The 12,046-nt window shown below is 55.4% G+C and overlaps 1 protein-coding gene across 1 annotated transcript in view; it reads right to left on the reverse strand.

The window, feature by feature from the left end:
* Window positions 1-7,477: 7,477 nt before the first annotated feature.
* FBXL18 (F-box and leucine rich repeat protein 18) overlaps window positions 7,478-12,046 on the reverse strand; it is a 49,707-nt gene continuing 45,138 nt past the window's right edge. The window contains exon 5 of the mRNA XM_078440017.2: window positions 7,478-8,825. Within this exon, the coding sequence (XP_078296143.1) occupies window positions 8,783-8,825 (43 nt within the window). The 3' untranslated portion in view covers window positions 7,478-8,782. The remainder of the gene's footprint in view (window positions 8,826-12,046) is intronic.

Below are 12,046 nucleotides of genomic sequence, written 5' to 3' on the forward strand. Positions count from 1 at the left end.
GTTCTCACTCTAAAAAAAACACATGAATAAGAGGGAAAAAACGTTCAACATAGAATTACTATATGATCCAGCAAAGAAGATGCCCAGAAGAATTGAAGGAAGGGACTCAAAGAGATACATGTGCACCATTTTCATAGCAGCATAAACAGCAATAGTCAAAATTTGGAAGCAACGTAAGTGTCCGTGGGCAGAAGAATGGATAAACAACATGATACACACACACACACACACACACACACACACACACACGAATATTACTCAGCCTTTAAAAGGGAGGAAATTCAGGCGGCTCCTGGGGGGCTCATTCGGTTGAGTGTCTGACTCTTGATTTCAGCTCAGGTCAAGATCCCAGGGTTGTGGGATTGAGCCCCACATCAGGCTCCAAGCTCAGCATGGAGTCTACTTAGGATGTCTCTCTCTCTCACTCTCTCTCTCCCTCCCTGCACCTCTCCCTGGCTCACACCCTCTCACTCTCTAAAATTAAAAAAAAAGGGGGGGGGTAGGGTAGGAAATCCCAATACCTCCTACGACATGGATGAACCTGGAGGGCGCCATGCAGAGTGAAAGAAGCCAGACGCAGAAGGGCAAATACTATGTAATTTCACTTGCACGAGGAGGTATCAAGAGGGGTCAAGTTCACAGAGACAGAAGACACAAGGGTGGGTGCCAGGCTGGGGAGGAGAGAGAGCACTGGGGAGGGAGCGCTGGATGGGGACCAGCTTCAGTTTGAGAAGATGTCAACGTTCTGGAGATGACGGTGGTGTGGGCTGCACAACACTGTGAATGGATCACAGGCTGAAATGTAGGCACTGAAACGACAGTTTCCCGAAGGAAAATTAAGGGGGAGAAAAATCTTGGTGACACTGGGTGTGGGAAAGATTTCTGAAAAGCAACACAAAAAGCACAAATTATAAAAGAAAAAACAATCAGCAAACTGAACTTCATCAAAACATTTTTTAAGTTTGCTCTTCAAAAAATGTACCTTGAAAAACCCCAAAAAGGTGGGGCGTCTGGCTGGCTCAGTCAGAAGAGCAAGTGAATCTTGATCTTGGGGTTGTGAGTTCGAGCCCCACGCTGGGTGTAGAGATGACTTAAAAATCAAATCTTAGGGGGCGCGTGGGTGGCTCAGTCGGTTAAGTGTTCGACTTCGGCTCAGGGCACGATCTCACGGTTCGCGAGTTCAAACCCCACATCGGGCTCTGTGCTGACAGCTCAGAGCCTGCAACCTGCTTCGGATTCTGTGCCTCCCTCTCTCCGCCCCCTCCCCCACTCACGCGCGCACGTGTTCGCTCTCTCTCTCGCTCTTTCTCTCCTCTCTCTCAAAAATAAGTAAAGACGTTAAAAAATTACAAAAAAGAAAACGAAAACAAAACCCCAAAACACTCTTACAATTCAATATAGGCCAAATGATCCGATTAGAAAAAAAATGAGCAAAAGATTTGAACGGACATTTCGCCAAAGGTGACACTCTGCTCTCCCAGGTGACAAGATGTTCCACGTCAACAGTCTCTAGGGAAACGGGATTTAAAACCACAGTGAGACATACATATCCCGCCACGGCTAAAAGGAAGGACCGACCATACCAAGTGTTGACAAGGACGGAGAACACTCTTACTTTACCCCACACGCCACCCAAGGAGCCTGAGGACCGGCCACCAACTTTCCCATCAGGGGGTCAGAGGCTATACCGCACCCCCAGAGGCATTTGGAAACGTTTGGGGGCTTTGGTTTTCCCGGTAAAGGGGGAATCCCTGGGACTTAGCAGGAGGGAGCCCGGGAAGCTGACCTCCCACGGGCATAAGACGTTGCCCCACACAGTAAACCATCCTTCCCAAATGCCAAGGTGGAAAATTCACCAGAAACCTCCATCCAACTAAAGTTCAGCTTTTTTTTTTTTTAATTTTTTTTTTTAACGTTTATTTATTTTTGAGACAGAGAGAGACACAGCATGAACGGGGGAGGGGCAGAGAGAGAGAGGGAGACACAGAATCGGAAGCAGGCTCCAGGCTCTGAGCCATCAGCCCAGAGCCCGATGTGGGGCTCGAACTCGCGGACCGCGAGATCGTGACCTGGCTGAAGTCGGACGCTTAACCGACTGCGCCACCCAGGTGCCCCAAAGTTCAGCTTTTTAATTAAAGAGAAAATAATAGAGAGGTGCCTGGGTGGCTCAGTCGGTTAACTGTCCTACTCTGGCTCAGGTCACGATCTCGCCGTTCCGGAATTTGAGCCCCACGGCGGGCTCTGTGCTGATGGCTCACAGCCTGGAGACTGCTTCAGATTCTGTGTCTCCTTGGGGCCCTGTGCCCCTCCCCCACTCACGCTCCGTCTGTCTCAAAAACAAATAAACATTTAAAAAAGAGAGAGGGAAAATAACAGAATGAGAGAATACAAGATAAAAACTCAGCGTGCGTCCCTCGAACTCAGGACGGGTACTGCCTCCTGACGTTCTAGTTCCGGTTACTATGTCTGTGTTCTCTGTACTAGGTTACGACGTAAAATACAGTCTTCCTGGGGGTCCAGGAAAAAAAAAAAAAGTGACAGACACGAGGTGCCGTCACGGACTCCTGAGCGGGGGAGACACCCACAGTGCTGTCCCCCACGACCCCCACGGCGTTGAGTGAGGCCTGAGGGGACCCGGGGACGCCTGGGTGACCGGGAGCTTGGCTGAGGGGCGCACAAGAGCACACATGGGGCCGTGGGGCCCGCGAGTCCCTCATGCGGTGGGCCAGGCAGGCGCTGGCCTGGGACTCGCTGCGGGAACCCGCCCAACCCCAGCAGGGCCTCTCGTGGGCAGCCTAGGGTGGGGGAGACCCTCCCCAGTGTGGGGGACCCCGGGGCATGATCCGTGAGGGGGGGCTCGAGGGCCGACAGCCCCCTTCAGCCAGAGCGATGTCCCTCCCCTGCGTGGTCCGGAGGGGGGTGGAGGGGGGGGCAAAGGACTATCTTTGCTACACTGACGCGGCTTCTGGGAAGTTTAGGACCCGAGCTGCAGGGCCCCGAGGGCCTGAGTCCCCCCCGCCCCCCTGCAGCTGGCGCTTTCTGCCACTTCTCCTCCCTGAGCCTCACCCCAGAGTAGGGGTCATGGGGTAGTCCTGTGAGCCCTCCTCTGGGCAGGTGGTGAAGGCGTGTAGCCCTGCCCGGGTGAGTCCCGGGTGCCCACGTCTGCCCAGCTGCAAAGGAGACCCCCAAGCTGGGACTTGAAGGACACACCTTCAAAGGGAAGGTGCCCTTGAGCTCAGTGGGAGCAGAGTCCCCAGTAGGCTCTCCCAGAGTCCCCCTGCCTGCCTGGAGGAGAGGGCCGTGGGCAGGCAGAGGAGCTAAGGCCCGGGAAACATCAAGGCTGACGAGCAAGATGGCTGAGCCCCAGCGACAGACCCCAGGGAGCTTGCCTGGCAGGCCCGGCGGGCCCCGTCTGTGACAGACGGTGGGCACACCTGGCCGGAGGCCTCCTCTGAGCAGGCAGAGGTCGGGGCCAGGACCCTCAGAGGCTCTGCCCTGGGCTTGCTCTGAGCCCCCCTGCCATCCATCAGACCCCAGGGACCACAAAAAGAAGGCACCTGAGAAGGGAGCCCAGACCCACCCGTGTCTCCTCCCTGACCCACCACACCCAGCCCAGCATCACCGGGGGCCGCTCCCAGGAACCTGTTCCCGGAACGGAGGACGGAGAGCGGGGCAAACTCGAGCCCCTTCACACCGGTGGCTGTCCTCACGTGCCAGGCACCACAGCCAGCTCAGGGGACACAGCAGACCCTGCCTGCTGTCGCGGAGGGACACATGGGACCGACCGGGGGCTGTAGCCCCTGAGAGGCGCCCGGGGTGGGATTGGGGGCGGGGGGGATGGTGCCTGGATGGTGAGTGTGGCCAGCTGGGCACACAGGGCATGTCTGGGGCTCACAGGGGCCTGTGGCACCAAAGCTGACAGGTCAGGGAGGTGACGGGAGGTAGGACCTAGAGGCCACACAAGCATTCGAGGAGGTGGGCTTTTACTCCTGTGTGTGACTTCGGACAGCCGTGGACATAACTGCGTGTGTGTGTGTGTGTGTGTGTGTGTGTGAGATAGGTTTTTTTGTTGGGGTGTGTGTCTGTTTCTACCTCAGAACAGCCTGTTTAGCCAAGGTGGCATTCGGTGCCCGGGCCCTGGTCCCTGTCAGCAGAAGTGTCTGGAAGGAGTCTGAAGTCCTTGCAGCGGGGCGTGGCCTATCTGACGGTGGAGGCACGGGCCCTGGCCTCCCGTTCCACACCCGCCCTGCCTCTGCCCTCTGCCCTCTGCCCTCTGCCCTCTGCCCCCAATCCACACAGCCCCCAGCCCGGGGCAACTGTTCGGCTGCCTAAAGCCTGTTTCTTCTCTTTCGCTGTATTTTTTTTTTTTTTCCCTTTCTTTTTTGGAAGCAGCACTGCTCTGAGATAATGGTGCTTCTGGGAAACAGAGCTGAGAGTCCTGTTTGTGCAAAGTGCCACACGCAAGTGCCGTGTTTATGCCATAAATCGCCCCCCTTCCGCGGCTGTCCTCCGCCCTCCCCTCTCCTGTCCCAGCCAGAGTCTGGCCCCTGCAGGGGAAGTGGGGAAGCCAGGCTGGGCTGGGGGTGGCTCCGTGTGCTCCCCTGGGCTGCCGAGAGCCCCAGGGACTGGACGCGTGGCCCCACGCCCCCCAGGCTTGGTCTAGGCCTTGGTTTTCCCCAGCTCGAAGGGGGGTTGCAGACTTGGCCGGGGAGTCCTGGGGAGAGCACACACGTATGGTTCAACCCCAACCTCACACAATCACTGACGACGCGCCGAGGGCTGGGCCCCGGGAGCCATAAAAGGGGTTCAGACTGCTTCAGGAGTCAAAGGCAAGCAGAGGAGAGGGGTCCAGGTCGGGGGGCTCAGGTCACCATGAGGGTGGGCGCCCGGAAAGCCTGCTGTCCAGCCCTGTGACCACACCTGGCCCTGAACCAGTCCTGCCCTTGCTGGGGGGATCAGCAGCGTTGGGACTGGCCGCCTTCTTTTCTTGGCCACCCTAGGGGGTCTGTCACTCACAGCGGACCTGGATTTCTCTGCCCAGGATGACCCACAACCGTGTAAAGACAGGCTGCTGTGCATAAGGGCAACTACGTCCCTGTGTCCGGCGTTTGCTGCTGTTGTTGGCCGTTGGTTTAACACTCAGGACTTTATATACGCATTTGAGGAACAAAAGCCCTAAGCATCAGATTTCTTTTTTCCCAGACACGAGTGTTCCAAGGAGCCTGACTTGAGCCAAACCAGAGTGAAGAATCTCTGCCTTCTCTCCCTCTTGACCGAATGCACGTCCCCACACATGCAACAACAGCTGGTCCAACCCTGGGCACAGGGTTGGGCGCTCGGACAGGAAACACTGGCGTGGAGGGGACACACGAGCCACAGGACAGGAAGCCATAGTTCGATTCACCACTGGGGGGATGGTGCCTGTTCTCTCTGGGGCGTACTGACACCTCAAATTCTAAACACCTTTGGACCCTGGAATTTTCTTTCTAGGAATGCTTTCTGTTCTAAAGAAAAAAATATGCACACATATTCTGTTTATAAGAACACTCACTGCAGCTCTGATTATAAAAGCAAAAAACTACGGGAGCCTGGGTAGCTCAGTCGGCTGAGCATCTGACTTCGGTTCAGGTCACGATCTCACCGTTCGTGAGTTCGAGCCCCGCATCGGGCTCACTGCGGTCAGCAAAGAGCCCGCTTCAGATCCTCCGTCCCTCTCTTTCTGCAACCCCCTCAAAAATATATAAAAACTTAAAATAGGGGGGCGCCTGGGTGGCGCAGTCGGTTAAGCGTCCGACTTCAGCCAGGTCACGATCTCGCGGTCTGTGAGTTCGAGCCCCGCGTCGGGCTCTGGGCTGATGCCTCGGAGCCTGGAGCCTGTTTCCGATTCTGTGTCTCCCTCTCTCTCTGCCCCTCCCCCGTTCATGCTCTGTCTCTCTCTGTCCCAAAAATAAATAAAAAAAAAAAAAAAAAAAAACTTAAAATAGGGGCACCTGGGTGGCTCAGTCGGTTAAGCATCAGACTTCAGCTTAGGTCATGATCTCACGGTCCGTGAGTTCGAGCCCCGCGTCGGGCTCTGTGCCGACAGCTTGGAGCCTGGAGCCTGCTTCGGATTCTGTGTCTCCCTCTCTCTCTGCCCCTCCCCTGTTCACACTCTGTCTCTCTCTCTCTCTCTCTCCCCCTCTCTCTCAAAAATAAACATTAAAATAAATAAATAAGTAAATAAATAAATGCAAAAAACTAGGAGCAACCTAAATGCCCAATCATGAGGGATCAGTTGAATAACTCAGGTAAACACAGCTGTCGTAAGTCATGGTGTAGAAGATTATGGGGGGCAGAAACGTGCACCACATACACAAAAAGCAAAAAGAGAGGTGGGCAAAGTCGTCTGTGGAATACAATCCCGTCTGAGTCTTTTCTGATACATACATACACATATAAGTCCAAAGACAAAGGCCGGAGAGATGTACTCTGAAATATTAATGTTGGGATTACATTATTTTTCCTTTGTGTATACAGGCCGTTTTTCAAATGAGCTTTATTTTATTAGGGAAGAAAGACTGGTTGAAAAACTGAATTCGGGAGGATAATGGCAATTAACAGGGAAGTCTGCCCAAGGCACAGACGTAGCGCAGGAAAATGAGGGGTTCGCTCTGTTGGGAAGGGCCAGGACGGGGGGATGGGGGGGTAGAACTCCCCTGGAGGTTCACGGCAGAGGCGGCTGGGTTTGGAGAAACACCGCGGACTCTGCCGAAGCCACAGGAAGAGCTGGGTAACTACAGCAGAGGGAGAAACATATGCGACGAACAGAAGACACCTGCTGTGTCCCTGAGGCTGGCTCTTCAGGCAGAGGAGGGCCCAGCGCCCCGGGCTGGCCCCCGGAGGGCGGGAGCAGCTCACGGCGTCTGCTTCAACGGTCTCCAGGTCCCCTGAGAGCAAGACGTGGGCAGAGCACACACTTAAGGACATAAAAATAAAGGCCCTTGTCTCCCTAATAGACAGAGCGTCTATAAACCAATAAGAAAAACATACCAGAGAAAGAAACGCTCGATGGCCTTTAAAATACATAAAAAGATGCTCCACTTTGCTCATAAAAGAAACGTTCAGTGAAATCACACTTAGATACTATTTTTCACCCACCCGATCGGCAAAATTCAAAAGTTAGAGAACACCCTCTATTGGCAAGACCGTGGGAAGCTCAGATTCTTGTACATTGTTTGTGGGAATGTAAATTGGTTCAACCCACCCCCGTGGAGGCCAATTTGGGCAGTATCTGTCTAATTACAAATGCATACACTCTCTAAGCCATTCCACTCCCAGCAATTTATGTTACAGACATTGGCACACACGTAAAATGATATTCAAGATTCAAGTGATGGTATTAATTTGCAGCATTGTATGTAAGCACGGAAGACTGAATCAAACCATCTCAAAATTTTTTTTAATACTTATTTTTGAGAGAGAGAGAGAGAAAGAGAGAGACAGAGTGTGAGTGGGGGAGGGGCAGAGAGAGAGGGAGACACAGAATCCGAAGCAGGCTCCAGGCTCCTGCCATCAGCACAGAGCCCGACTCCGGGCTCGAACTCATGAACTGTGAGATCACGGCCTGAGCCAAAGTCAAGAGTCAGATGCTTAACCGACTGAGCCACCCAGGTGCCCCTGTGGTTGAACATTTAGATGCGTCTCAGTCTTGGGGTGCCTGGGTGGCTCAGTCGGTTAAGCATCTGACTCTTGACTTTGGCTCAGATCATGATCTCACAGTTCGTGGGATTGAGCCCCACATCAGGCTCTGCACTGGGATCGTGCTTGGGATTCTCTCTCTCCTCTCTGCCCCCTCCCTCTCTCAAAATAAATAAACTGTAAGAAAAGGAATTAAAAAAAATGTTCAACCACAGGGGATGGGTTGAATAAGTTGTAATTGCCACCCGGTGGAATATTACCCAGCTGTCACAAGTGATGCAGGAGGGGACAGGAGCGACAGTGGCCACATAGGAGCCTTTGAAAACTCACGCCTTCGTAGAAGCAATGGAAAAAAACGATCAGAATCAATTTTTTCAGAACTCCGGAAATTAATCAGAGGCCTGCAGCAACCTGGGGAAATGTTTATTCCAGAAAAATGAAGGACTCTCGGTAGGGACAGCATCCCATGGGGTCTTACCCGCCCATCCCGTGTCTCACTCTGCAGCGAAGCACCTGCCAAAGGCCCCACCCCCTTACACCATCACGGTGGGGGTCAGGGCTTCAACACATGAATTTGGGGGTGGATACAAGCATTCAGACCGTGGCACTGTCTGGTTCCACTTCTAGGAGGTCCCAGGAGTAGTCAAATTACAGAGACGAAGAGTAGAGAACCTGGCTGGATGTCTCTGAAGGAGTTCCTCAAAGCCCAACAAGGCTTTGTGAACTGTTCCCCACCACCCAGACCCGGCAGGGGGCGGGGGGGGGGGTGGCTCCTGTCCAGTCCGGGTGTGTCTGAACTGCCCATGCTGTCTCTGGCCAGCTCCAGGGGCCCCGGATCCGACCGCACATTGGGTAGCCCACTCCCCACCAAGACCCCTCCACTGATGGCCGGTGTGTACTTGGGTTTTGCTCTGCACAAACCTACCCCAATCGTTTTATCACAGCTCGTGTAGTATCCGGCAATCTGCCCTCGGGTCCGTACACCGTGAACAACCTTCTGTTTTATCGCACAGAGACGCGATCTGTTCTCGTTAAGGGCTCCGTACTACGTTTTTAACAAAATTATGTCTGTTTGCTTTGTTCTCCTGTGTGTGTTTTGTTTTGTTTACATCTCAGAATTGAGTTCATCCATGACCATTATAGAAAATCTGGAAAAGGACGGAAAAGAATGAAAAGGAAAAAATAAAGTCACCAGAAATCCTTCCCTTTGGCGGACACGGGGGCGGCGGTTCCTCTCTGCCTTGGCCGGCGGCCCTGCGCGCCCAAGGATGGGTGGGAGGGAGACAGGCGGGGGGGGGAGGTCCTTGCCGGCTGCTAACGCTGTGGTCAAGGCCCACAAACTTAACGGCTCCATCAGTCTGACCCAAACCTCACTGGCTAAAATCCAGATGTTGCCAGGGGCTGGCTCCTCCCCGAGGCCCTAGGGGTGAACCCGTGTCCTTGGCTTTCCAGCGCGTGGAGGCCACACGGTTCCCGGTCCCTTCCTCCAGCCACAAGGAAAGTTCTCCCTCCTCTGCTTGCTAGGACCCTTGTGATTATGCGGGGCTAGTCTGTCCGTGCAACCAGTCCGCTGATTTGGGTGAACTTACCTGCCCTTTGCCACGTGACCTAACATGGTCGCGGGACCTGGGGGTGTGGGCATGGACATCTTTGCGGGGGGTGTTAGGCCACCTCCACAGATGGCCTGGCGGGACGCACAGCCAGGCCCCAGGTCCAGGCCTGTGTAGGCGGTCAGTGGGAGAGAGGGACCTGGGGCTCTGGCCGCTCCCCTGGACGCAAAAGCAAACTTGGGGGGTGTGGGGAGTCACCATTCGGTAGGATTTACATCATCTGACACCTATCAATTTTTCTTTGTCTGCGTTTGCTCCCTTATATGCCTTGATCATCGACGTCCTGAGTCACTAGTACATTTGGAATCGGGACACTTGGCAACTGGGAGGTGACCTCCGAGTTCTGAAGCCACGGACTGCCACGCGGGCCGGATCGTTCTGTGGAAAGATGCTCAGCCCACGCCCGAAATACAGCTCTGCTTCTACAACCCCCTAAGGCTCCTCCCAGCCTTAAAAAATTCATATGTAGACCCAGAAATTTCACTAACGAGAGTCTCTCCTAAGGAAAGAATTCTAAATATAGAAGAACGCTCGAGCACAAGGGTATCAGAGCAGCATTCCCTGGAAAAGTGGCTAATTAGAGACAACCTAATTGTCCAACGACGGGGGACCAGCAGCGTCCACGTGATGGCAAACCGTACTGTTAGACGGATGGGTCTGGAAGGACAGAAGATGCTTTTATCGTTGCAGGTGTACAGCAAAACCCTACATTGGACGATCACAGTCTGAGAACGTTTTTTAAAAGCACAGGACGAGGACTCCAAGGACATGAACTAAAATATCAACAGAGGTTCTCTCCAGCTCCTAAGAATATGGGTCATTTCTTTTCCCCTTCTGCTTCTCTGAATTTTCCAAATTTTCTGGGCTCGATAGACGCAAGAGGAGAGTGGAACTGAACTGGTCGTGCTAAGTAACTGGGGTGTGAAACGAATCCGGCCCTCGAGCAGGTGTGTGAGTGTGCGTCCCCGTTACAGTAGTGCGAGGGTGTGAACAGGAGTGTGTAGGAGTGTGGGTGCCGGCGTGCACACCATGAAATTCGGTGTGGAGGTGGGAGCGACCGTGGGCGAGCGAGCCGGCGTGAGGTGTGTCGGCGCGGGGGGGTGTGAGTGGAGGTGTGAACTGGCACGGGTGCCGGTGTGAACACTCAGGTGTGTGACGGCTGGGGGGTTAAGGCAGGTACGCGAGGCAACGTGTGTGGGAACACGCGTGCGCGCGTGTCAGCGGCTGGGTGTGAGCTACGACGTAGGAGGGTATTTGCGTGAGTGGCCACGTGTGGGTGTGAGGGTGGATCCGTGCTCGCGCTTGTAAGGGGGCGTGAAAGGGTGAGAGAGGGTGGGGCCGGGGTGTGTGCGGCGTGAGTGTGAGCGAGGGCAGCAATCCGCGGGTCCAGGGGTTCCAAGCCTGCACCCCTCTTGCGGGCCTTCCACCTCCTTCCTCACCGGGGTGGGTGGTCGTCAGGGCTTCGCCCAGGCCCCGCTCCTGGCTTTGGCCGACTTCCCCAGGCGGCGCTGCGTGTGGCCCCTGCAGCCGGGGGGGGGGGGACAAGGGGCAAAACTCACAATGCGGCAACTTCCCGCGGCTCGGGCCCCAGAGCGGGCGGGCAAGGTCCGAGGGAAAGCACCCTTTCCCTTCCGACGTGGGGCTCCGGGCAGGCCACGCGAACTCCCAGAAGACCCTCGGCTCTGGAAGGTCAGGGCTCCGCAACGCCTTCTCCCCCCGCCGGGAGAGGCAAACGGGGCAACCAACAAATCCTGTGCAAAGCTCTGGGCCGCAATCAAAGCTTACCATTCTTTTTTTTTTTTTAAGGCTTTTATTAATTTATTTGAGAAATGGAGTAGGGGAGGGGAAGAATGAGAGAGAGAGAGAGAGAGAGAGAGAACATCCCAAGCAGGCTCTGCGCCATCAGCACGGAGCCCAACACGGGACTCGATCCCACGAACTGTGAGATCGTGACCTGAGCAGAGATCAAGAGTCAGACGCTTCAACGACTGAGCCCCCCCGGCCGCCCCCAAAGCTTGTCATTCTCGCCACCCCTCCCTCCCCCAGCCTCGACTCCTGACGCTTCCAGCGCAAACCCCATTCACTCAGGGCGTCCGGCTCTTTCATCACCGCCACAAGAACAGCTTCACTTGAGGTCGTTTGGATGGGTTTTTCTGAGGCTCAGCCTGCGGACAGAGGCCAGGCCGCTTCTCACCCCGTCAAGCCCGGGCGCGCCCTGGCCTTTCCGGGCCGTGCAGACCTCTTCACGTCTCACTGCCCCCAGCGGCACAGTGCTCCCCACAAACCAGGGGTATCTGCTGAGGAGGCCCCCGGGAAGCAGGCGTCGTCCTCCCAGGCTCGGCGGGTCCCTCCTCCTCCACGGCAACCCGCGAGGCCGGGTGAGGTTGGCCGGGGAAGCCAACGGCCCGGGGGGACAACGGCCCCGCATGCAGGCACCCTCCCCTGACCACGAGGCACTTGCTAAAAACGCCACACTGGGCTCCCGTTCCACACGCTCGGCGAGTGACACCTCCCTCAGCGTGACTCCCACCGGGGGCTGCGACAGCGCGTCCCCTTCCCTTGGATCTGGCGGACCCGTGACCGTCACAGTGAACGGAGTGTATGGAGGTGACGCTACGGGACGTCCAAGGCTAGGGCACAGCGTCTGGGTTTCCTGAGGACCCGGCCACTGTGCTGGGAGGAAACCCAAGCAGCCCACGTGGAGAGACCACATGGAGAGGCCACACGCAGGCAATCCTGCCACAGGCCCGGCTGAGCTC

Source organism: Panthera onca, chromosome E3 (assembly GCF_046562875.1).
Source record: "Panthera onca isolate mPanOnc1 chromosome E3, mPanOnc1 haplotype 2, whole genome shotgun sequence".
In the NCBI taxonomy this organism is placed as follows: Eukaryota; Metazoa; Chordata; class Mammalia; order Carnivora; family Felidae; genus Panthera; species Panthera onca.